The following is a 27,457-nucleotide window of genomic DNA, read 5'->3' as shown; positions in this document are numbered from 1 at the left end:
AAAATCTCTGTCAAGCGCTACATTTCTGTGCCTTATTTTTAGGAACTAAGGCTAGAGCATAACACAGCAAAACAACACACTTGTGGACAACATCCAAGGGTCAACCACTGCCATCATGTATCAATCATTTTCTAAGTTGATACCATGTTCTTTGAAGGGAGGAATTTTGTCCCATTTATTCTAAATATCTCTGTATATTTTCAATATCTAATGTACCATTAGAAAGTAAAGGCACTAAACATTCATTGAGCATACTTTTAATTATTAAATCTGCTTTACATTCTTTCTAGGCCCAAATCCTTGTCATGCTCTCTACAGTACAGAACTTTGAAGTTTCAATCTCCTTAATCATTTTTGTGCTGGAAAAAATCCCAAATGAATTTTGGAGGAAACACTTGGGTGAGGCATGCCTTATGTTCTCTTTCATCCCATTTCTCTTCAGAAGACAAACTGTATTCATCGCAACTTGTAATTACACATTTATTTGCATAATTATTTGTTCAACATATATTTCACTCAACTGACTCCATAACAGGTATGATGCTGTTTTTTTTCCAGAACATCTCTCAAACCTAATATAAAGCCTGTGTCATGTGCTAAGTGCTCAATAAAGATTTATAATGTACCCTTGTCAAAGCTTTCATCCATATGACCATGTCAAACCATCCTCTAGAATAAAGCAACTAAATCTACCTTCAGTGAACAACAGTATAACTTCACTTTTTTTTTTTTTTTTTTTTTTTTTGTGGTGCTGGGGATTGAACCCAGGTCCTTGTGCATGTGAGGCAAGCACTCTACCAGCTATATCCCTAGCCCCTAACAGTATACTTCAAACTCACTGATACTTAGTATGTTTCAGAAGTTAAGAGAAATGTAGTATTAATTTACCCATTCACTCTTACAGTAATATCTGAACTCAATCTACTATGTGTCAAGTACTGTTCTAGATTCTTGTTTCTGCACTTAACAGTGTTTGTATTCTACACAGAAAGGTACAAAGGTACAAATAATAGATACTGTAGAAAATACCATAAAGAGGTTAAGAAGGCCAGGGATACTGGGATGAAGGGCATGACTGAGGTTTGCAATTTCACAGAAAACAGATAAGAAAGGCCTTCTGGCTAAGGTTGACATCTGAGCAGGTAAAAGTGCACACTGGAGAGAGGAATAGCAAACGTGAAGAAGGCCCTGCCTGGCAAGACAGGCACTCTAGTCAGTCTCTACCAGTGTTTACTATCTGGTGTTAACACTGCCCTCAAGAAACCTTTGAAAATAGAAGAAGGTAGGTATTTTGAGTTTTCACATTGATGTGAAGTGGTGTGGGGTGGGACTGGAGATTAGAAAGGGATGCTCACCTATAATGCCCAGGAAAAGTTCAAACAGCAAAGAAGTGTTCTATCCCAAAAACTCACTAACTTTTTTTTGCTGAGAATTATAGCATTTTTGTTTTTACCTTCAAATTGCCCTGATTACATTACCAAATTTCAATGAATAAAATATTTTATAAGTGACTTGTGATAAAATTACACAAGAGAATTGTATTTTATATAACTGTAGTTTTATCTTAATTCAAAAGGGTGCAGGGATTGAACCCAGTGTCTTGTGCATGACAGGTTAACCCTTATCAATGAGCAACATCCCCAGCCCCTCAACCACATACTTCCAATACCACTATATTTACCATTTTGCTGGTTTATCACATTTCATATGTGATATGGACTAGGTCTCAGTTCAAGAACTCAGGTGACACATTTCATAATTGCCTCCTTTGCCTCAAACTGTACATGAACACCCTGGATGGGAAGTGACATGGCTTGGACATCAAATCTATCAGGAAATCCTTTCCCATTCTAATGTGGTAACATTCCCCATTTTCTCTGACTGACAATTACTTCGTTTTAAGACCAGCCCAATAGATATCTCCTCCATGATTCTTTTCCCAACATTCCCAGTTGCTTACTCTTAAGTTACTGTCATAGCAACAAAATCTTTCCAAAAGCACATCTATCAGACATACCATAGAATTTTCTTTACTTGCCTGTCTCACAAAGTAAATTATAAGCTATCCTATGGTAACAGGTAGATCTTATCCACGCTGTACAGTGCTGGTGCCTAGCAAGTGTTCAATAAACGATTACAGAGAGAATGGAGAATGACTGATGTACAAGTTAAGCTAAGAATACATCAAACTCAAAATTATACTTTAAAAAACCGGGGACGCTAGAAGACGCCTGAGTGAGTTGGGGTAAAGCAGGAAACAGGGCCAGAAAGCAGACAGATGGAGACATCTTCACTTTGGGACTTTTTTCAAGTCTATGCTGAGAAGTGCCAACTTCAATTTTTGAAGCAACACCGTCCATAGGCAGGCAAAGGAACAACACTTCTGTGGTCTCCTTCAACCCTAAGATCCCTGAACCCCGCTATCGGGCAGACTTCATTCGAGGACCCCTGGAACTATAGGTGAGGCTCTCACCTTCCCGTTTGTGGGAGGCTCCTGGATGTAGATGTTGCTCATTCTGCTCAGTGCTCAGGAATCTGCTCCGTAGTGGGGACGCCAGAGGACGGCCAGTCACTAAATCCGGACGCCTATCAGTACACGATCCCTAAGTTGTGTTGCCAGGGAAAGTTCCACTCGGTCACTATCACGCAAGACAGCGACAGCGAACACTACCTCGCCTCAAAACTAGCTCCTCACGGACGCCGCCATGTTGCCCCTGGACCGGAGGACCGCTAACCGTAAAAGGGGGGACTCCTGTGTTCTCCAAACAACAAAACATGATTACGAACCTGTTATACCTTAATGTAAGTTTCAACATCATTATTTGCAACAATATAAAAAGTAACAATCTGTAAGTCCTAGGTGTTCCCTTCACGAGTGTGCAGGTCACACTCACTCCCCGAAGCTAGCAGTAATGGTTCAGACCATGTGTGGTCTGCAATATGAGTCGCCCGGAAACTGCATCCGCGGCTACTTGGTTCCGCCATCCCCAGAGGCTTATAAGGCTTTCCCCTATGGTCGCGAAGGTGCCGCGGCGCGGGTACTAGAGGTCGCTTTGTGTGTAGTCTTCACAGCCGGCGGGAAGCAAACGCATTCTCGAAAGCTAAGGGCTTCAACGACCCCTCTTACCAGCGTCATGGCAGTTCCAGGTGAAGACCAACAGCAGGGCCCCGGTGTCCGAGCGAGGAGGGGAGCGGGTAGGGTAAAGTAGGATAGGGTGCGGTGGGGTAAGGAGTAGCGCCCATGGGGATTTAGGCGGAGGCCTAAAAAAAATGACAAATTTGGTTGTCTTACATGGAGAAGTTTACAAATCTAAAGAAAAGGGGGGAAAAAAAAAAAAAAAAAACGTATCGCCGCCTCTAGCCAAGTCCGGACTGCGCAGGATCATAGGGAAAGTGTATCGTGGAATAGAGAGAAGTGAGGGACTGTGAATGGTAGGCCTAAGGGGGCCAGCGCCCGAGAAGAGCTGACCTTCACTTTTGGTATGGCTTAAAAATGAAATTTGAGTGGGAATACTTGGCGGGCCCAGGTAGTCAGAGGCATTGCTTGTACTGGAAGACACTAAGACGAAACGCAAGTCTACTTCTAGCTCTTCCTGTTGGGTGTAGTCGCTGTGGCAGTAGACCGGTTGCTTTGCCCTTTGGAGCCTCAATTTCGATCTCTCTCAGAGAAGGAGCTTTGTTAAAGTATATGTAATGCACCTTCTAGCTTCTAATTTCTTTGGTCAGAGGTTACTGCCCTAAAAATGACAAACCCTGCGGAATAAGTATTCCAGAGATGTCCTGGCCCGGGACTCCCAGCTCTTAGAAGTTCCAGTAGGGGAACTTAAATCGACCTTGCCACGGTGTGTTCTGCAGAACCCTGGTTGGAGAGTATTTGATACATATTCCCCCTCCCCCTACTTGAAGATTAACAGCGCACTTTAGTATAACACAGATTCTGGAAAGTATTGCTCTAGAGCCCTAACTTTGCTTAACCTCTTCCCTTTCCCAGTATTGTTAGATCAAGTTCTTTGTTCTGTGGCAACTTTTTCTGAAGATTAATTGCAGACAACTGTTATAGGAATACTACTTTTCAACCATCCACAGTTTGGGGAGGCGCATCTCTCTCTGATCTATGAGAGGAAATGTACACTCTTTATTAACTGCCTACTGCATGCTAGGCATTATCCTAGGTATGCTTTAATACAATGGTTAGCAAGATAGACACTGTTGCTCTTCACACAGAAATTACAATTTAGCAGTGAAGAGAAGAAAAATTTACACAAAGTGGGACTAGTACTTTGGCAAGAAAAATACAAGGCCTTGGGGAGCATGAAGTAAGGACTCTTAACAGGGTACAACAGAGGCCAGAAGGACTTTCCAGGGAATGTGGTATTTGGGATTAGACCTAAAGAACTGAGGGAAGAATAGGGTTCTGGGAGGGGAGATTGCAGTCAGAGGGACTGGATATACAAGGTAAAGGTGCTACTGCAGAGGACATGAAGGATGTTTGCTACATATGTCACTCAGCAAACAAATGAAGAGAAGTCAGAAATTAAAAACAGATGAAAAGAGTAATGTTTACTAAGCATTTACTATGCTATCATATGTGTTAGATACAGTGGCAAATATTATATTTTATCTCCTTTAACTTTCACAACCACACTGAGATAGGCATTGATGTTCCCATTTTACAGATAACAGGAACAGAGTAATCGAGTAACTTGCCTATTATGAGAAAGTTAATAAACTGACCAATCTGGCTCCTAGAGGATGGCTCCTAGACCATGTTCATGAATTCGTTTTGTCACACTATAATGTTGATTTACAAGGTAGTTTCTGGCTTTTGAAGGACCTTGCAAGTAGTGACAATGAGTTTGGATGTCATCTTAGAGATCATAGGAAGGCATTCAAGAATTTTTAAGCAAATTCATATTTTGAAAAATATTTCTGGCTATGTGGTAGATTGGAGGGTAGTTAGTTTGGAGGTACATTCACGAGTTAAGAGTAATTGTGATGAGTCATGATAATGCCTGGCTAAGGTATTATGGTCTTATTAGGAAAGGAGAGAAGCAGATAGGTTGGAGATATATTTTTGGTGGTTGAATCACTAGCAATTGGTGATTGATTTAACATGGGTGGAAAAACAGGAAATGAAGTTTATTTGGGTTTCACTTTTAGGCAGTTGGATGGGGCTTGTTACTGATAAGACAAGGAGCAGAGTAGAGATGGATGATGATGACTTCACTTCGGAGTTTGTGTTGAGGTTAGTCTGACATAGGAATGGAAATACCAAGTAGACATTATGAGATGTAGTATGTAGCTTAGGAAAAAAAATCAGAACCAAAGAAAATGATCTGTCAGCCACCACTTAGGAGAGATTGAAGCCATGGGAATGGATGACTTTGATCTGGCACAGTGTACAATGTGAAGGGAAGATCTGACTGAAACCTGGGAAATATCAACATCCCCAGTAAAAAAAAAAAAAAAAAAGACAAACCTACACAGTAGATTTCTGTGTGTCCTGATTGATCAGATCAGCTTTGGTGATTTTAGATCCTCAAGTTGCATCCATATTGGACTGTTGTCATTGTTCATTTCATTATTCGAGCTAACTTTTTAAATATACTTGTGTGATATGGGCACTCTGAGGGACACAGTGTCATAGTCTGTGCCCTTGTGAAACTTTAGTAATTGTGCTACTTAAGGAAGAGGACAAAAGTGATTTTCTAGAGCCACATTTGAAACTCCCTCAAACTTAGACCAGTGTTATAGATATGTTAACCTTCTTTCAATTTAAATTAATGCTTCAAGGTATAATAATAAGTTGTGCCATTAAGCTAGATGGCAAGACATAGATAAACTATTTAAACTCAGCAAAAAGTGAGATAATAAGCATGGCAGGTGCTATAAAAGTACAATGCAAGTGCCATTAGAAAATACAGATACAGAAAATGTTAAGGTAATTTCTTGGATGATTGATCCAGACAATATATAAAAGGAAAATAGAGCTCTATTGAAACCTTTTAAGGTGATCATCAAGGAGGACAAGTATTATGTTATGCTCTATTATTTTAGGCATAATAGATTCAACTTGGCATTTTTGGGGTGGTTCTGCTAGTGATTATTATAAGGTATGACTATGAAGTAATGAGGCTGCTTTCCACAACCCACACAGGAGAACCAGCTTTGTCTTTTTTATGGTCACATGCGTCAGCTGTTTTTCCTTAGCATTGTGTGTTAGCTTAAACCATTATGTAAGTAACACAATGAAATATTGTAGACTCTTAGAAAACTCTTGGATGCTTAGTTGTTATTAAAGAAACAGCATTTGAAAATAGGTTTCAGTGAAGTTTACTTTCTTTGGAAAATTGCTTTTCCCATTCATAATTGTTGAATTTCACTCAGTTGTTGGAATCATGTCAGTGATTCACCGTTCTCCATGAAGAGCTGACATGGCACAAGTGGCAATATATTTTACCAATATAGTTGGCACAAAAACTCAGTTTTGGGTATGGAGGGGCTATTTTTTTTTCTTTCCTTTAGAGAAGTGTATAGCCAAGGTAGGGAATTATTAATGGCTAAATTAACAATTCATTCAGCCTGGCATATCAAAATGAATACGATTTTTAAACACATTACTATAGTAAAAGAATGTCTAAATTACAATAAATCCAGTTTCTTTTCACTCCTAAACCATATAGGCATTTCTTTTCTTGTTTGTGCTGTACACTGCTATTGAAATAATTTTCCTAAATCATATATCTGATCCTGTCATTTCTGGTAGGCAGGAAATTAGTTTTAAACCTCTATCTGTGAATTTTGTGATTCTCTTCAAGCCACTTAACCTTTTTGAGACTCAGTTTCCTTGTCTGTATAATGACAAATTAATGGCTTAGATTTAAGCTTCTAAAGCATTATAATGCCACAGTTCTTTCTGCAAGAATGAACTCCATACCCCTGAGCATAACCAAATTCCTTTTTCTCCCTTTCTTTCCACCACTCTTCTTATGCATTCTACAGTGTTGCAAAAATCTGACTTCACCAGATTCTCTGACCTTTTGGATGTTTTCCTGCCTGCCTGCCCTTGTTATCATTGTCCATGTCCTCTTTTATTATCAGTGTCTACTTTTACTACCCATGCCTTCTATTACCCATTCCCTGTCTTTCTGCTGAGGTTCCTGACTGCTGCTTCTTCATGCGTATTAACAGAAGGAAAAAAAATATATCTTTTTTGACAACTGGCACATTCTATCATGTATAACAATTATGGGTGCATTATCCCAGATAACCTGGTGTTATGGTTTAGATCTAGAATGAACCCCCAAAGGTTCATGTTTTGAATACTGTGGGGCTTTTGGGAAGTGATTGGATTATGAGAGCTACCACCTCATCAGTAGATTTGATGGCATTGGGAGGTGATGAAACTATAGACCTAGTTGAAGGAGTAGGCCCTTGGGATGTGCAAGTACTTGGTAACTATATCTTGTCCCCAGCCTTCTCTCTCTATATATATATTATAAAGTATAGTCATACCTTGTAATAATCACTATCAGAACCACCCCAAGAAATGCCAAGGGGAATCTATTATGCCCCTCTTCCCCTCCACCACCCATCTCAGTCTCCTTCTGAACTGCCATAAAGTGAGCAGCTTTCCTGTACCCCACCCTTCTGCTACCATGTTCTGCTTCACATCAGGCCCAAAGCAATGGACTCAACAAAATGGCCTACTCCTCTGAAACCATGAGCCCAAATGAACCTTTTTCCCCTTTGATTTTTTCCTAGGCATTTTGTTCTAGGTATGGAAAGCTAACTAACACACCTGATATAGTGTAGCTTCCTTAAGTGAGGGACTTTACCTTTATTTATCTTTGTGGCTTCTCTAACATCCAATTAAGAATTATGCCATAATAGGTAAATAATAAATACTTAGATGGTTGACCACTAGAATTGCTGCTAAGCAAAATCTAGTACTAAAGCAATCAGACTTGTCTAGATTTCAGTCTTGATTTTGTTTCACTGTTTCATTACATAATGAACTTCTGTCTCTTACTCAAACAGGTAATACCTATAATTTTTTTCTTTATAGATTATTTTGTGAGGCAAGTGGATGAAAGAGTTTATGCATTCACTTAAATGTTAGCTCTTTCATATCAGTTAACTACTCTGTTTTACTTTTATTCCTCTTTTGGGAGTCAAATAAATTATGAAGACATTTTTAATCGAACATTAGGACATCTGCTCTTTCAAAATATTTATATCATGAAATTCATTTAGCCTATTTCTTAAATTCATGAAGAATTTCTAAGTTCTGCTGTTTTCTGCTTTGCCTTCCATACAATATTTGGGATCCCAAATATCTACAAATTATTCATATAAATCAATATAAACATTTAAATACTCGGAATTTTACTTGCATTCCACTTCAGCAGGACATACAGATATTTATATATATATATAAAAACATATATATAAAAATTTTATATATATATAAAATATATATATATATATATATATATGTTAGCACCTACATGGCATAAAATTTGACCACAATTTTTGGAGATTAGAAGCTCAATAAATTGATGTTCTGTTTAAGGATCCCAAAATTATGTTAACAAAAACCATATGGAATAATAACCAATTTAAAACTTGTTACAAAAAGGAAAAGAACATAGTCTAGTTAATTAAATCTAATCAAATGAAAAATGAAAAATATGCATCATTTGACTAGTGATTGCAATTTCTAATTATTTAATCCAAAGAAAACTTACATAAACTGTTTACTTTTAAATTTAAGTGATTATAGAAAACACTTTAATTTAGAGAAAACTTTGACAGGCATCCTCCAATTCCAAAATGGACAATAATAAAAAATATGCTAATTTCCAAGCATCACTGTTCAAGTTCCCAGTCACTAAATTGTTGACTTGGGAAACAGATGATGAGAAACTCCAAGGAACTGAATTTAGGTAAAATATGATGACTTAGCATTCCTTTGGAGCCACTGAATAACCTGAGACAACTGTCAAGGACTCTGTCCCTTTCTTTCAGTTTTTCTCATTCCTTTTAGCTTTGTTCATCCCTTATTTATTTATTTATTTATTTATTTTATTTGGTACTGGGGATTGAACCCAGAGGTGCTCTATCACTGAGCCATATCCCCAGCCCTTTTTATTTTTCCATTTGAGACGGGTCTCACTAAGTTGCTGAGGTTGGCTTTGAACTTGCAATCCTCTGCCTCAGCCTCCAGAGTCATTGTGATTACAGGCATGTGCCATAGCACCTGGACCTTCTTTTTAGGCATTTCTAATCTTTCTCTTTTCTCTTTCTTCTTTACCCAGGTTACTTTTTGTAAATTTTCTTTTTGTGCTTACTACTTTACTAAAGTATAATTTACATGTTAAAAAAAGTACACAAATGTACAGTTTTGAGAATTTTGACATATGTATGTATATGTGTGTATGTATATATTACAGATAGTGACATATATATCTAAATATATATGATAGATCCTGGAAGAAAAGGAATAAAAGAAAGATAATTGAAATAAAAATAAATTCCTTTCTGTGATACAAATGACAACATACCATAAGCAGTATTCTCTATCTTGCTTCTTTTTATCTTAAATCTTAGAAATCATGACATATCATTAAATAAAGACCATCCTCATTCTTTCATGCCAAATTTATTTAGTTAGTCCCCTAATGATAGATATTTAAATTATTTCTACTATTTTGCAATTACAAACAGTGCTGCTATGAATAACTTTGTACGTAAGTTTTCCTGCATTTGTGTAAATAAATTGGGAGGATTCTCAGAAGTAGATTGCTAGATTGAAGCAGTATGTACACTTATAGGTCTGATAGATTATGTCATCTTACTTTTCATAGAGATGGTACATGTCTAATTTACACTTCTACCAGAAATGTATAGGAGTTATGTCCTGCACATTCTGCAACCTTTCCAATCTCTGCTACTCTGATAAGTGACGATGGAATCCCAATAAAGTTTTTAATGTACATTTCACTTATAAATAAAACTGAGCATCTCTCCATATGTTTAGTCATTTGTTTCCTTTTCTGTGAATTTTCTGTTTAGATTCTTTGCCCATTTTTTTCTCCTACTGGTAATTGATCTTTTTCTTAGTGACCTGCTAGATTTTACCCATGAAAAAAAAAAAAAAAGACCCTCTGTTGGTCCTATGAGTTGCAATTTTTTTCACAAGTTTTCTAGTTTCATAAGTTGTGTTTTTGTTGTTTTGTTTTGTTTTGTTTTTGGTACCAAGTACTGAACCCAGGGGTACTTAACCACTGAGCCACATCTCCAATCCTTTTTAAAAAATCTATTTTATTTAGAGACAGGGTCTTGCCGAGTTGCTTAGGGCTTCAATAAGTTGCTGAGTCTGGCTTTGAACTCACAATCTCTTGCCTCAGCCTCCCAAGTCACTGGAATTACAAGTGAACGCCACCATGCCTGACTCGAGTGTCTTTTGAGTTTGCTTTTGATGGTTTTTGGATTCAGTATTTTTTTTTTCCTGTGATCAAATTGTTTGTCTTTAAAGCATTTAGATTGCAAGTCATGAATACAAAGAAAAACTTTGAGGTGGGTAGGCAGTATTACTCTGAACAACCTTAGCAGACTTCAGAAAGGAGTGGAACAAAGAGCTTCAAAGGAGCCTAAAGGGAGAAGATGGATAACTCAGCTGAGTAGGGGCCTCACAGTATAGCCTAGATGTTCAGTTTGCGGTGGGTTACAAGTACCATTGTATCAGCCAGGGTGCTTCTTCCAAACAACTGAAAGTTACTGGTTAATTTAAGTAGAAAAAAGAAAGATATTACTGAGTCTAAGAAAAGCCTGGATGATAATTCTTGGAAAACAGAAAAGTCCAAGGGAACCCATATCCAAGATCCTACATGAACTGAGACCTGGTTAGGTCTGCTGCTGCTGCCCTTGTCATTTGATGCTTCTAGACAATGAATCCTGACAGCAGAATGAACTGTCTCCTCTTCATTGTGTTACTTGTCTTAGATCTGTGTTGTCATTTGCCTTGTATTCAAAGTCCCAAGCATTCAGTTGGCCAAGTAGTCATGAAAATTAGCACCAAATGAAACTGAAAATGTTTTTTGTTGTTGTTGGTTTTTTTTTTTTTTTTGGCCTGGACTGACCTTGAATTTGCAATCCTTCCTCAGCCTCCAAAGTAGCTGGGATTACAGGCATGCTACACTGTGCCTGACCCTAGAATCTTAATTTAAGCAAAGGCTGGTCAGCAAATAACTGCTAGGGAGTTCCTTTACATAAAGTTCTTGTTATATTTCCTTTTCATGTAAAAGTTTCAACTTCGTTAAAGATGATTTCCCAGAAAAAGTTTTATATTTTGTTCATTCTAAAAATATGAAATATTTGAATAATGAATTTTATCAGTTCCTTTTCTCATTAAGGAGTTCACTTCCAATATATGCTAATATTATTACAGATCTGTCCATTACAACATTTTTAAGTATATTGTGGGTAATGTAATGGTGCATTTACTGCAGTTTTGTTCAGTATTATTCAGCATCTGCAGTTTCTATGGAAACAGACTTACCATTGACCTGGATTCTTAGGGTTTTTTTTTTTTTTTTTTTTCCCCAACATGCAGTTATTTTCATAATGGAAGAGCTGCAGATTATGTATTAGTCCAATTTTATTCCACAATTCTGCTATAGTGTGACATGTGTGTTCTTCAACCATGCAGTTTATGGGGGGAAATGGAATGGGGCACAAAACTTCATTTGTGACACATTTTAAAAAAGAAGAAAAAGATAGGAATCTGATAAAAACAGTAGCATAGTTACACACAAGTTAATTGCTTAAACAGTACAAAAATACTACAATAAATATGGCACTTCACCTTTAAAAAGACCTGGAGGTAGTTGTGGAAGTAAGTTCAGAAGAGCTGCAGTTAGTCACTTGTTATGAAGAGGTGAGAGGAGGGCAAAATGTGAAATTGATGAAAAAAGACTCAACACCAGATGGGAATGGGTGCTGTTCACAACACTGAGGTGAACAAATCATTGGAAATGTTTTGAGTATGTTCCTGTCTGTTTTGTGTGTTCCTCTACAGCTCAGATCAGCTGTTTGCAATTTTCTGCATTCACCTGCTGTTTTGTTATGGATGAAAGTTACATTTTCCTCAAGTTTTTCCCTAATGTATCAGTTGCATTGAAATAACATTTTCATTTTTAAAACAAGCATTGTAGCACAACTATTTTTACTAGAGTAGCTCAGTAAGTATATTTGCAAACAAAATTAGGATTAGGGGAAATAATGTTTTGACTTCAAATATTAAAGAAATGGTTTTTAAATGATTTTTCATTGAAATCGACACATATTTGCATTATATGTATTTAATATATTATTACATTGTTTTAACAGCTAAATACCCTTCATCAAAAACATGGAATCATACTGTACTGGGCCTCTTCATTGCTTGATGGAAGCCACTACTGGAGGTTAACTATGTGTGCACACGATGGAATATTATTCCACCATAAAAAGGAATACAATTCTGATATATACTATAAATGATCCTTGAAAACATTCTGCTAAGTAAAATATGTCAGACTCAGAAGTATAAATATTATATGATTTCCTCATACATGTGGCAAATTTTTATAGACAGGAGAGAATTAAAATTAATAGGAGCTGGAAAAAGTAGGGAATACACAGTTATTTAGTGGGTACAGTTACTATTTGGGACGAAGAAAATGTTTTGGAAATGGATTATACTAATGGTTGTATTACACTAAATATGCTTAATGCTACTGAATTGTACACTTAAAATGGTTAAGATGGTATATTTTATGTTACATTTATTTCACCACAATAAAACTTCAATTTTGTTTTATCTCTGATATTTATGTCTTCAGAATTACCTGCCTGTACTACTGATTACCCAGGGCTACTGGGAAAATTTGTTGAGATTTATCAATGTGACTTGAATGTTTTCTTTTGTCAAAATCTGAATGTTGAGTTTAGGTATTTCTTATAATACCTAGCAGTTATAGTGATTTTTTCCAAAATTTCTGCAATTTTTTTAAGAAGGTTTGGATTGTTTTTTCTTATAATAGAAAGCAGAAGAACATTTACTAACCTGAACGTTCACATATATATCTAATAAATCAATTGTTTTACATTTGAGGGACAGGCCAAAGTACCCTGGAATTTCTTTTGTGTGGTGGAATTCCTGAAATGTTTAAGTTCTTGACGTTATTATTGCATTTCTATTGAATTAGAAAAAAGTCTCTGAGGTATTTATCAAATGATTAAACTGACCTTGAGTTAATTGATTTCTAGGTCATAATTGAGTAGTGTTACTAAAATGAGTCAGATATCATTATTGTTTTTTCAAAGAGTTTTTTGGACCCCCCACCATCAACTGGGGACCTGGGGATTTGAACCGGGGCCTTTGTGTATCCAAGACAAGCGCCCTCCAACATGAGCTATCTCATCAGCTCTTATTATTGTTTTTTACAAATGATTTTTTTTTTAGGTTTTTTCATTTGACAAAGTTTTTATGTTTTTGTTTATCCATATTTCCTAAAATCTATCCAATTGTATTTCAGGTTGCAACAAGGACAATGTCAGAGCAGGCTGTAAAAAATGTGGCTACCGTAAGTATACTAAAATACAGCATTCTGTGCATTGCTCTTACTGGAATCATTGCTCTTTGGGCAGTATACCTTAGTATTCTAATTTCAGGGGCCTTGTGCATATTTCTGTATTCCTAGACTAAGGCTTACAGTTGATTCAGAAATTTCTGTTAGCATTAAATAGTTTTCTTCCTTGCTGTAGACCCAGTGACAGGTAGCCATGTGTCTCATGTGTCAAGATGTACAAGTGGTTAGTAGATTATTTAGGAGTTTGGAGAAAATATGTATTTTATCAAATCTATATATACATGTTCTTTTACTCCTTATCCTGGATACTAGATGAAGAAGTGAAGGCATCGAAAACTATTTTTGAATATTACTCATGTTTATTGAAATATTTATTCTTTCGTACAAGGGTTTGACCAGAAATTTTTCTCATGGGCAAAAAATACTTGATTTAAACAACCATTAATCTTTATTATGATTACTATAATAGAATGAAAGGGTAAACTTAAAACAAGTATAACTATATGTATTACTAAAAAAATTGTAATTTTATACTCTAAATAAGTAACATTTCTGTAGTTCAATGTAACAATTCCTTAGGCTTTACTAATAGCTACTATAACAGTGTTTGCTATTTTCTAAGTTGTTTGGAGACCATGCAAATTAACCTGGATGGTTAATAATACACCAATTCATTGAAAAATTGTTTTGTAACAACCTAAGGGTGGTTTAATTAAAAAAAAAAAATTTCCATGCAAGAGTATAGGTTAAAAGAGCATGCAGGACATAACATTTCCGTCAAATGGACACAATGAAAGTGTGCCAAGGAAGTAAGTCACAAACTTCCAAGCAAAGGCTCACATTTGGTTCAGAGGAATTTTGCTCAAGTAGCAAAGTTGTTGCATAAGTATATATATTTATGTGTATATCATATAAATGAAAACCAAAGAACAGACTTGCTTGTAAAAAATGATTGCCTTCTTTTCTGTGTTTTACTTTGTCATATTTGTTTCTACTTTTTTTGCTTTGTTTTAATCATTACTGATTTACATGTCTCTTTTTTATTGAAGAAGACTTAAGAATCTTTTTATAGATAGAAATGCTGTCTTTACTTCAAAATCAGGAATGGATTTCCTATTCTCTCTACTCATATCAGTTTATTCTTCTTTTAAAAACTAAGACTTCTAAGAAAGTAGTTAAGCTCATTTTCTGGAAACAGAATATTTGTTGATTTAGTTTCCTCATTGCTATTTTATTTTAGATAACAATTGAAGCATCTGCAGCAGTTCATTTTTAAGAGAAACCAAGTCAGCAAATAGTTTTCACCTTCTTTAAAGTTTGGTTCTTTCTGTTTTTTTATTCAGATCTGGATTTCAGTGATTAAATTATTAAACAATTTCTAATTTGTCTCATGGAAAATTTTATTAATATTTACCTTCTTTGTTAAAGTACATCCCTACAACCGTTAGAAATGGAAATCCTCTCATTTTTCATGACTTTGTCATTGAAACTACATTTTAAAAATTAACTTGTCTTTTATTTGGGGGCCAGAATCTTTGTATTGCTTGTATATAGGTAAGGGAAAGACAAATAAGACCATTTGAAATGTTTTAGTGCCAAGAAATATGGGCATTCTTCATTTAGTTACAAAAGAATACTGTTTCTCTATCAATTTACAATTTTATAAGAATTGTAGTATTTGAAAATATTTTATTGTCATTGTGCTTCAATACTGGATATATTATTCTTTCATGTTAATTTCAAGTTAAGGATGAACATGTTACTAAATAAAATGTCTCCTTTTCTTGGCAGAATTTCCTTAGAAAAATTAATTTAAAAGAAATTTATAGAAAGTATTATTTTTTTAAGGGTTTATTTTTTTATTTTTTTAATTTATTTTTATTGTAAACAAATGGGATATATGTTCTTTCTGTTTGTACTTGGAGTAACAGCATACCATTTGTATATTCATACATTTACATAGAGTAATGATGTTTCATTCATTCCGTTTTTTTCTTCCCCCCACCCGTCCCACCTCTCTTTTCCCTCTATACTGTCCCTCCTTCCTCCATTCTTGCCCCCCTCCCACCCCCCATTATGTGTCATCATCCACTTATCAGTGAGATCATTCGCCTTTTGGATTTTTGAGATTGGCTTATCTCACTTAACATGATATTCTCCAATTTCATCCATTTGCCTGCAAATGCCATAATTTTATTATTTTTTATAGCTGAGTAATATTCCATTTTATATATATACCACAGTTTCTTTATTCATTCATCAATCGAAGGGCATCTAGGTTGGTTCCACAGTCTGGCTATTGTGAACTGAGCAGCTCTGAACATTGATGTGGCTGTATCTCTGTAGTATGCTGATTTTAAGACCTTTGGGTATAGGCCAAGGAGTGGGATAGCTAGGTCAAATGGTAGGTCCATTCCAAGTTTTCTAAGGAATCTCCATACTGCTTTCCAGAGTGGCTGCACTAATTTGCAGCCCCACCAGCAATGTATGAGTGTACCTTTTTCCCCACATCCTCACCAACACCTATTATTGCTTGTATTCTTGATAATCGCCATTCTATTTGGGGTGAGATGGAATCTTAGTGTAGTTTTGATTTGCATTTCTCTTATTACTAAAGATGGTGAACATTTTTTCATATGATTGTTGATTGCTTGTAGATCTTCTTCTGTGAAGTGTCTGTTTATATCCTTAACCCATTTGTTGATTGGGTTATTTGTATTCTTGGTGTAGAGTTTTTTGAGTTCTTTATATATTGTGGAAATTAGTGCTCTATCTGAAGTATGAGTGGCAAAGATATCCTCCCACTCTGTAGGCTCTCTCTTCACATTGCTGATAGTTTCCTTTGCTGAGAGAAAGCTATTTAGTTTGAATCTATCCCAGTTATTGATTCTTGCTTTTATTTCTTTTGCTATGGGAGTCCTGTTAAGGAAGTCTGATCCTAAGCCAACAAGGTGAAGATTTGGACCCACTTTTTCTTCTATAAGATGCAGGGTCTCTGGTCTGATTTCAAGGTCTTTGATCCATTGTGACTTGATTTTTGTGCAGTGTGAGAGATAGAGGTTTACTTTCATTCTGTTGCATATGGATTTCCAGTTTTTCCAGCACCATTTGTTGAAGAGGCTATCTTTTCTCCATTGCATATTTTTGGCCCCTTTGTCTAGGATTAGAAAATTGTATTTATTTGGGTTTGTGTCTGTGTCCTCTATTCTGTACCATTGATCTACCTGTCTATTTTGGTGCCAATACCATGCCGTATTTGTTACTATTGCTTTGTAGTATAGTTGAAGTTCTGGTATTGCAATACCCGCTGTTTCATTCTTCCTGCTAAGGATTGCTTTACCTATTCTGGGTTTCTTATTCTTCCAGATGAATTTCATGATTGCTTGCTCTATTTCTGTAAGGTACATCATTGGGATTTTAATTGGAATTGCATTGAATCTGTATAGCACTTTTGGTAGTATGGCCATTTTGACAATATTAATTCTGCCTATCCAAGAACATGGGAGATCTTTCCATCTTCTAAGGTCTTCTTTAATTTCTTTCTTCAATGTTTTGTAGTTTTCATTGTAGAGATCTTTTATCTCTTTGGTTAGATTGATTCCCAAGTATTTTTTTTTTTTTGAGGCTATTGCAATTGGGGTTGGTTTCCTCATTTCCCTTTCAGTTGTTTCGTCACTTGCGTATAAAAATGCTTTAGATTTATGCGTGTTGATTTTATAGCCTGCTATTTTGCTGAATTCATTGATGTGGTCTACAAGTTTTCTGGAGGAGGTTTTTGGATCCTCTAATAGAATCATGTCATCCGCAAATAGTGACAGCTTAAGTTCCTCTTTTCCTATTCGTATCCCTTTAATTTCTTTAGTCTGCCTAATTGCTCTGGCTAGAGTTTTGAGGACAATGTTGAATAGAAGTGGTGAAAGAGGACATCCCTGTCTTGTTCCCATTTTTAAAGGGAATGGTTGCAGTTTTTCTCCATTAAGAATGATGTTGAACGCTTTTTTTGCGTCAATTGAAATAACCATATGATTCTTATCCTTAAGTCTATTGACATGATGGATTATGTTTATTGATTTACGAATGTTGAACCATCCTTGCATTCCAGGGATGAACCCCATTTAATCGTGGTGCACAATTTTCTTAGTAGGTTTTTGGATACGGTTTGCCAATATTTTGTTAAGGATCTTTGCATCTATATTCATCAAGGATATTGGTCTAAAATTTTCTTTCCTTGATGTGTCTTTGCCTGGTTTGGGTGTGAGGGTTATATTAGCTTCATAAAATGAGTTCAGTAGGGTACCCTCCTTTTCTATTTCCTGGAATACTTTGAGAAGTATTGGAATGAGTTCTTCTTTGAAGGTCTTGTAGAACTCAGCTGAGAATCCGTCTGGTCCTGGGCTTTTCTTGGATGGTAGATTTTTAATGGCTTCTTCTATTTCATTGCTTGATATTGATCTGTTTAAATTGTGTATGTCCTCCTGGTTCAGTTTGGGAGGAGCATATGTCTCTAGAAATTTGTCAATGTCTTCGGTAGTTTCTATTTTGTTGGAATACAGATTTTCGAAGTAGCTTCTTCTTATGTTCTGTATCTCAGTGGTGTCTGTTGTGATATTTCCTTTTGCATCATGTATTTTAGTAATTTGAGTCTTCTCTCTCCTCTTTGTTAGTGTGGCTAAGGGTTTGTCTATTTTGTTTACTTTCTCAAAGAACCAACTTTTTGTTTTGTCAATTTTTTTGAATAGTTTCTTTTGTTTCAATTTCATTGATTTCAGCTCTGATTTTAATTATTTCCTGTCTTCTACTACTTTTGCTGTTATTCTGTTCTTTTTCTAGGATTTTGAGCTGTAATGTTAGGTCATTTAGTTGTTGACTTTTCATTCTTTTCTGGAATGCACTCCATGCAATAAATTTTCCTCTTACTACCGCTTTCATAGTGTCCCAGAGATTTTGATACATTGTATCATCATTCTCATTGACCTGTAAGAATTTTTTAATCTCCTCCCTGTTGTTTTTTGTTATCCATGTTTCATTCAATAGCATATTATTTAGTCTCCAGGTGTTGGAGTAATTTCTGTTTTTTATTTTGTCTTTGATTTCTACTCTCAGTTCATTTTGATCTGATAGAACACAAGGCAATATCTCTATATTTTTGCATTTCCTAAGGGCTGCTTTGTGGCATAACATACGGTCTATTTTCGAGAAGGTTCCATGTGCTGCTGAGAAGAAAGTGAAACTGCTCATTGATGGATGGAATATTCTATATATGTCTATTAAGTCTAGGTTATTGATTGTGTTATTGAATTCTATGGTTTCTTTGGTTGGATTTTGTTTGGAATATCTATCTAGTGGTGACAACGGTCCATTAAAGTCACCCAGAATTATTGTGTTGTGGTCTATGTGATTCCTGAAATTGAGAAGGATTTGTTTGATGTACAGGGATGCACCATTGTTTGGGGCATAAATATTTACTATCGTTATTGTCTTCCTGATTTACGGTTCCCTTAAGTAGTATGAAATGTCCTTCTTTATCCCTTCTGACTAACTTTGGCTTGAAGTCCACTTTATCTGATATAAGGATAGAAACCCCTGCTTTTTTACTGAGTCCATGTGCGTGGTAGGTTTTTTCCCATCCTTTCACCTTTAGTCTGTGGATGTCTTTTTCTATGAGATGAGTCTCTTGCAGGCAGCATATTGTTGGGTCTTTCTTTTTAATCCATTCTGCCAGTCTATGTCTTTTGATTGATGAGTTTAGGCCATTAACGTTCAGGGTTATTATTGAGATATGATTTGTATTCCCAGTCATTTGGCTTATTTTTGGTTTTTAATTTGGCTTGGTTTCTCCTTTGAGTGGTTTTTCTCTAAGGTAGTTCCTCCCTTTGCCAACCTACATTGTTGTTTTTCATTTCCTCCTCATGGAATATTTTGTTGAGAACATTCTGTAGTGCAGGCTTTCTATTTGTAAATTCTTTTAGTTTTTGTTTATCATGGAAGGATTTTATTTCATCTTCAAATCTGAAGGTTAGTTTTGCTGGGTATAGGATTCTTGGTTGGCAACCATGTTCTTTCAGAGCTTGAAATATGTTGTTCCAGGCCCTTCTAGCTTTTAGAGTCTGGGTTGAGAAGTCGGCTGCTGTCCGTATTGGTCTCCCCCTATATGTAATATGATGCTTTTCTCTCGCGGCCTTCAAAATCCTATCTTTATTTTGAATGTTAGGCATTTTCATTATAATGTGCCTTGGTGTGGATCTGTTGTGATTCTGTGCATTTGGTGTTCTGTAAGCCTCTTGTATTTGATTTTCCATTTCATTCTTCAGGTTTGGGAAATTTTCTGATATTATTTCATTGAATATGTTGTTCATTCCTTTGGTTTGTATATCTGTGCCTTCCTCAATTCCAATAATTCTTAAATTTGCTCTTTTCATGATGTTCCATAGTTCTTGGAGATTCTGTTCATGATTTCTTACCATCTTCTCTGTTTGGGTGACTTTATTTTCAAGATTAAATATTTTGTCTTCATTTTCTGAGGTTCTGTCTTCCAAGTGGTCTAGTCTTTTGGTGATGCTTTCCATTGAGTTTTTTATTTGGTTTATTGTCTCCTTCATTTCAAGGATTTCTGTTTGGTTTTTTTTGAGAATCTCTATCTCTTTGTTGAAATGATCTTTTGCTTCCTGCAGGTGCTCTTTCAGCTTATTGGTATTATCATTCATTGCCTGCATTTGCTCTCTTATCTCATCCTTTGCTTCGCGAATCATCTTAATCATGTATAATCTGAAGTCCTTTTCTGAAATTTCTTCTAACATACTGTCATTGGATTCTATTAATATAGAATCTAGATTTGTTTGGATCATTTTCTTCCCTTGTTTTTTCATGTTGTTCATGTATCTTCCCCTCTAGCAGTGCAGATCTAGGGTATTGCAGGTTTCCCCCTATAGGCTTACAGTGGCCCTAAAGGTTTCCAAAACCCTTTCTTTAAGGGGAGATCAATATTAGCAGTGCCCAAATCAGACACTATGCAATCCTAGACCAAATAGCCCCTATGGGGCCAATAACAAAATTGTCATAGTAAACAAAATGAGCTCAAATATTATCTTCGGTAAAACAAACAGGTTTGCAATAAGGTCTGCAGTTTCTATTGGAAGACAAAGAGGATGCAGAGGGATGTAGAATGTGGCTGTTAATGGGATAAGAAAAGAATATACAGAAGTTCTAGAAAATAGAAAGGGTGAGAGTGTAATCAAAAGAAATCAGATGTTAGCATGCAAAAAAGAGAGAAAGAGACTCTGAGGGAACAGGTAAACAAAAGGAAGAGAGCAAGAAAAGTAAAGAAATAAAAACTTAAATTTTTTAAAAAGGAGAAAAAAGAAAATATACTGTATAACAGTCATATACTAATGAAACTTCCCAGTGTTCAGTAGCCTGATGCATGAGAGGTACCTGACAATGAGCTTCAAGCCTCCAGCAGGCGTCTCAGAATGGGATTTGCCCCACTCAAAGATTGGAGCTACGGCTTCCAGGATTATCCAAGATGACCACTCTGGCTTCCAAATGTGTTGGCAAATGGGGAGCTGCAGCTCAGGGGTGGACGTGGTCAGCTGGAGGTCCTGGTGACGGGATGCAGTTGGTCCGGCAGGGGTCTGGAGGTATGGTGTGTTTGGTGCGGTTGTGGGATCCTGGAGGCTGGGTGTAATCAGTCAGTCTGGGGTCCCGGTGATAGGGCGCAGTCAGTTGGTCTGGGGGTCCTGGCGTCAGAGAGCAGTCAGTGGATGTGAGGGCCCCAGAGGCAGGGAGTGATCGGTCGGGCTGAGGGATCCTGGAGATGGGACTCAGTCAGTCCGGCCAGGGGTCCTACAGGGCCTGGCTGTTGTCTCTAAATGGCGGCAGCCACATGTAATCAAACCTGCAGGTACTGGGACAGAGAACTTCCAGGCAACAGCAGGCAGCTGGTGCTCCACTGGTGGTCGGCAGTTTGCTGGCTGTTGTCGGATGATCGGGAGGTGAACCTCGTGCATTGGGTGATAGATAGGTATAAGGCAGGCAATGGACAGGCGAGAGGCAGGCAAATGGCGGATGATAGACGCCTGACAGTGAGCAATCTGCCCTTAAAAAAGGCGTCGATATGCTGGCAGACTGCAGGTCATCACAGCAGACAAATGGGGTAAACACCAGGGAATCGATAAGCAGCAAAAACTGCCTCACCGAGAAATATCCTCTGCTTGAAACCGGAGTTACGGAGTGACAAGGAACGCAGCCTCCCCCTAGTCTGCCATCTTGGATCTCCCCGAAAGTATTATTATAGTGAGCTTTAATTAGATTTTTTTGAAATTGAAAACATATGAATACTTAAAAACTATAAGGACCCTAAGCCTTTCTATGGAGTAAATGTCAAATAATTGTGACAGTTCTCATGATTATAAAAAATTCAGTATAGTAGATTAAGTGGTTAGATATTTGTACACAACAGCAGGAAATCAAAGTAGATGTCTAAATACCTCTGACATTTTATTTAACTTCAGTTTTTTTTGGTATGAAGTCCTCACCTTATTTTTTTGCCTATAGTCTGCTTATTAATGTTAATGTAATGCTTTGTGTGCAACCCACATCTCAAATGAATTTTCTACTTTTTATAGTTTGTTTCTTCAAAAATAGAGAACAAGTTCAGATACATGTAAAGAAATTTGAGTATAGCGTTCTAGTTCTGTCATTATCTCTCAACTAGAAACAGTACTGTCTACCTAGTAATCTGTGGAGGTTGGTTGTAGCTGACAATAACAGAGTGCGGGGAAAGCACTATCACAATTGAAATGTAGAACCCTGGGATTATAAGCTTCCTGCAATATGATGGACACAACATCCTGGAAAATGGAGAGTTTTCTTCCCCACATTGCTGGTGGCACCCCATTTGAGACACAGGTACTTTTTCTCATTGTTTTAGAATTTCATCCTATATTCCATAGTCTTCTTGCCAATCTCTAATTTCACAAATGCTTTTTTAAAGCAATTAATTTAAATCAAGTCTTTCCATAAGTACATATTTGTTTCATAGAAATGACCTTTTTCTCTACATTTACATTTTATTGGTCCGAATGATATTTAATTAAACAGATTGTAGAATCATCACTAACAGACTCTTGATAGAGTGAAATATCAACTGATGTAGTAAAATGTATAGGAATGATTGGACAAAAAAAAAAAAAAAAGGCTAAAAATGTTTAATGCCAGTAGGAACAAGAGTGTGCAGTATCATGTAGGCCAGAGAAGCTGACTTTTTATGTTGAAGGAATGTTGTCAGATAAGATTTGTAAGTCATAGATTGAAAAATGTTCATTGGCTTTGGCAAGTTGGATGCTTTTCTAACCTTAGCAAGATTAGTTTATTTAGAATTTTAGGTCATGAAATAAACTGTGTAGATTCTAGCCTGAAGAGGAAGATAAAGAATTAGAGAAGGCCAATGTAGTCTCCATTTTCAAGAAATTTACAAAAATCAGAAATTCCTAAAAGGGAATGTGGAGAAAGTGGAGGGTTTTTGAGGTATGTTTATGTGGACTGAGGGAGCATTAGAAAAGACATTGTAGATATCTGACACAGAAGATTAAGTAAGTTTCCCTAAGAGGTATGACAAGGATACCTCTTAAGTTTGGAAGAAACTAAATGAGGGCAAGTATAAATGTTTTTAGGTGTAGAGACAAAAAGTAGAAAGAAGTAATACCTGGTAATCTCAGTTTTCTTATAAACTAGGAGATAGAATTGTCTTCTTAGAGAGTCTGTTGGAGTGGAATAGGATCACTGGGCTAAGGAATTTCTTAAGTCAGGCACAGGTTTGGAAAAGTCATTGAGAGAAGTAGGAAAGGAAGTAGACTAAGGACAAAGTGAGACAGCTAGTTTATTTTTATGCTAATATTTATGAATATGTGTTGTTCTCAAGCATTGCTTGAGTTCCCAGGAGTGGGAACAACCCAGAAAAATAGAGCCAAACTTTATTTTGCAGTGAGATATGGTAGACAGACAAGGATATGAAAGAGTCAAAGAGACACAAAAGTTGATTAGTAATGAAAGATTTGAGAGTAGGAGAAAATGAAGAGCTCAAGGCACTATTGGTCTTAATGAGATTCACAAACAAATCTCTGTGTGGTGTAAAGGAATGAGAAAACCAGAAGGTTGTAAGTCAGTGCAATATTGGAGTTAAAACTTTCAGAGATACACTAATTGCAGGTGACAGTAGTGTAGTCATGGAAGATAGATTGTCAAAGAACTGAGAAAAGCCAACAATCTACTTTGTCCATTAAAGCTTATGGCAGGATAAAGAGTTCCAAAGACCTCAATGAATAGAGCTGTTTACCTGTTAGCAGGTAGCTGTGAATCTACATAACAGACAAGTGAGCTGTCTTCCTCATAGATGACCCTTGTGTATCCCAGAATATGAAGTCAACTTTTTAAGTAAGGTTACTGATTCATCTTAGAATTGGTAAATGTTTATTTACTTGTAAATAGATAGTGACAAGGTCCAAACTGGGGTTAACTTCCAGTATGTTTCAGAAGCTATAGTAAACAGGCAGGAAGAGAAAGGCAGTGATCATCTAGACTAGGGGAGCATAAATTGTGTACATGGCTGGGACTTCGGTAATGACAGAGGCCTATGCTTTTTTTAATCAAAAAGATAGGGATGTAAAGTTTGATGAGATTAATTGGGTTTAAGAATGCAAAGCTTTTTAAATAACTTTTGCATTCTCAAATCCAAAGATTTTAGGTAGAGCCAAAGCTTGGCTAAGCTATCAGTATGTTAGCATAGTCTATATATCCTATAGGCCAAGAAGTAGGCATTTAGGCACCCTAATAATCAAGACTTTTGTTTTTAATTTATGCATTTGTAGGCTTTTATCTGCCACAGTAAAAATGAAACTAGAGATTTTATTGTTACTTGGTATTTTATTGAGTTACCAACATGACCACTCCTGGAATAAGGAAAGAGGAGAATATACTTTTGTTTATATTGGTACAATACATGGTCATAACCTGGCACCATGTATTAAATACTTATTTGGTGTTAGACTGTTTGCTAAGCACTTCAAAGATATAATTACACTGCTTTTCATTCTTAAAACAACTTTGTGTTATAGGTATGTTGTTTTTTATGAACATTCAAGATTAGTGGCTCTGGTACCAGATTACTGAGCTACAAACTTCAGTTGGCACTTAACTAGCTATGTGATATTAGGCAAATTGCCTAGCTATGCTGTGCTTCAGTTTTCTTTCTGTAAGTTGAGATAATTATGTTACCTAATTCCATAGAGTTGCTGTGAAGATTAAATGAATTCATGCAAGTAAAGTGTTTAGATCAATGCCTGTCCACAGAAGTCCTCAATAATTGCTATGAATTGTTGTCATTGTAACAACTTAGAAAACAGAGTCTCAAGTTTATTCTAAGTGGCACTGTTGTTTTCAATGCTATACCATGCTCCTTTTTAATTCCTTTTTTATTATTGTGGTAAAATGTATATTACATGAAATATACTATTTTGACCATTTTGAAGTAAATCATTCATTGGTATTAATTACATTCACAATGCTGGACAAGTCTCGCCACTTTATTCTAAAATATTTTTATCACCCAAAATAGAGACTCTAAGCATTAAAGTAATATTCTCTCTACTCCCATCTTTCCTCAGCCTGTGGCAGCTTCTCTCTACTCTCTGCCTCTATGAATTTACCTGTTCTAGATATTTCGTACAGGTGGAATCACACAATATTTGTGTGACTTATTCCCCTTAGTTTAATGTTTTCAAAGTTCAACCATGCCACAGCATGATCCATGGCATGATTTTATGGCTGAATAATATTCCATTGTATGGATATACCACATTTTCATTTTCCACCCATCTTTTGATAGATATTTGAATAATGCTATAGTGAACGTTGCTGTACAAGTATCACTTGAGTCCCTGTTTTCAATAATTTTATGTATATATCTAAGTGGAATTACTAGGTCATCTATTGGCATTTGGAAAACTTCCAGACTGCTTTCCGTAGCAGCTAAGTCATTTTGTATTCCCTCTAGAAATATATAGGGTCTTCACATTTCTCCATAACCTTACCAACATTTATTATTTTCCATTTTTTTATTATAGCCATCTGTGATAATAAGAAATATGTATTTGATCATTGTGACTGCTTCCACACACTGAGCTTCTAAAACACTTGAAATTTCCTGACCGATAGGGGTAATAAAAGCATCTTTCATTATTCATTATCAAGTCCCTTTCAACCAAACCTAAGTTTATACTAATAGATGACTCTTTGTGGACCCCTACATAGCTTCAACATAGGGACTGGTTGCAAAGGAACCAACCATATGATTATAAGGTTGGCACTTTTCAGCCCCACTTCCATCCATCCAGAAGAAGGAGAACACGTACAAGGGGCTAGAGACTGACTTCTGTCACCATTGGTCAGTGATTTAATCAGTCATGCCCATGTAATGGGGAAAAAAAAAAAAAAAAAACCCTGAATTAAGGGATTCACAGAAATTCTGGGTTGGGGAACACAGTAAGGTCCTGGGTGTATGCCATACCCAAAGAGAGCATGGAAGCTCTGTGTCCCTCACCCACACATTGCCCTATATATCTCTTCCACTTGGCTGTTTGTGCTCTTGGTAAGTAATCATTTTCCTCTGTTTTTTGAACCATTTAAACAAATTATCAAACTTGAGAGGGGCTTATGAGATCCTCTGACTTTGTAGCTTGCCAGTCAAAAGAAAGGGTGGCCCAGATTTATGAGGTTAATCTGGATTTAGGGGGAATCTTGTAGGAATGTACCCATAACCTGTGAGGTCTGCACTAATTCTAGGTAATGTCAAAATTAATTTAATTGTAGAATACCCAGTTAGTGTCCAGAAAGTTATAGAACTGCTTATTGGTGTGGAAGAAACTCACATACTTGGTGTCAGAAGTTTTGACAATAGAAGAGTTCTGACCATTCTGTAAGACATGAAGTTATTTCTTGTGGTTTTCATTTGCATTTTCCTAATGAAAAATGTATTTGTGTGCTTATTAGCCATTTGTATTTCTTATCTGGATAAATATATATTTAAGTCACTTGCACATTTTTTAAACTGGTTTGTCTTTTTATTGTTGAATTGTCATTTTTTATATATTCTGAATATTAAACCCTACCCTAAATGTTTTGCAGATATTTTCTCCTCTATCATAGTAATTTTAAAATTTTCCTGAAAGTGTTCTTTACACAAAAAAATTTAATTTTGATTAAGTTCAGTTTTATTTTTTTCTTTCAATGCTTCTGGTTTTAGTGTTACATCTTAGAGGCTGTTGCAAATCCAAAATGATAAAGATTTACTCCTGTGCTTTTGTGTAAGAGTTTGATGGTTTTAGCTCTTACATTCTGTTGTGTCTAATCTGTTTTTAGTTAACATTTGCATGTGATGTAAGGTGAGGAGTCCACCATTATTCTTTTGTGTGTGGAAATCCAGTTGTCCCTGTACCATCTGTTGAAGAAACTATTCTTTTCCCACTGGATGGATGTGATACTCTTTGCAGAATTCATTATACCATTTATGTGTGGGTTTATTTCTGGACTTCTAGTTCTATTCCATTGGTCTGAATGTTTAAGTGTATATTATATGGATTTATGTATGGGTACACGGTTGCTGCATTAAATCATCATCATCATCATCATAATCATCATCATCATTATCATAATCATCATTGTTTACCATTGGTCAGTCATGGTCAAGAAAATTTGAAAGCTACTGCCCTTTCGAAAACGGGTGGGTATGCAGAAAGAAGTTAACTAGAATTTACTAGAAGTAACCT

General features: G+C 36.2%; 2 protein-coding genes across 4 annotated transcripts in view; one reads left to right on the top strand and one right to left on the bottom strand.

Moving 5' to 3' along the window:
• Cwc27 (CWC27 spliceosome associated cyclophilin) overlaps window positions 1-2,719 on the bottom strand; it is a 244,990-nt gene extending 242,271 nt beyond the window's left edge. For all 3 annotated transcript variants that reach the window (XR_007109165.1, XM_047556515.1, XM_047556517.1), the window contains exon 1: window positions 2,474-2,719. Coding sequence is in view for 2 of the 3 variants with exons in the window: in XM_047556515.1 (XP_047412471.1) it covers window positions 2,474-2,515 (42 nt within the window). In the remaining variant the exon portion in view is untranslated. The remainder of the gene's footprint in view (window positions 1-2,473) is intronic.
• Window positions 2,720-2,982: 263 nt separating this feature from the next.
• The window catches only part of Srek1ip1 (SREK1 interacting protein 1), a 37,653-nt gene continuing 13,178 nt past the window's right edge, over window positions 2,983-27,457 (top strand). The window contains exons 1-2 of the mRNA XM_047555892.1: window positions 2,983-3,147; window positions 13,584-13,631. Of these exons, the coding sequence (XP_047411848.1) occupies window positions 3,135-3,147; window positions 13,584-13,631 (61 nt within the window). The 5' untranslated portion in view covers window positions 2,983-3,134. The remainder of the gene's footprint in view (window positions 3,148-13,583; window positions 13,632-27,457) is intronic.

The sequence above is a fragment of the Sciurus carolinensis genome, chromosome 6 (genome assembly GCF_902686445.1).
Source record: "Sciurus carolinensis chromosome 6, mSciCar1.2, whole genome shotgun sequence".
NCBI classification, from domain to species: domain Eukaryota; kingdom Metazoa; phylum Chordata; class Mammalia; order Rodentia; family Sciuridae; genus Sciurus; species Sciurus carolinensis.
Note: the sequence above shows the minus strand (reverse complement) of the source record. Positions and strands in the feature narration are given on the sequence as shown.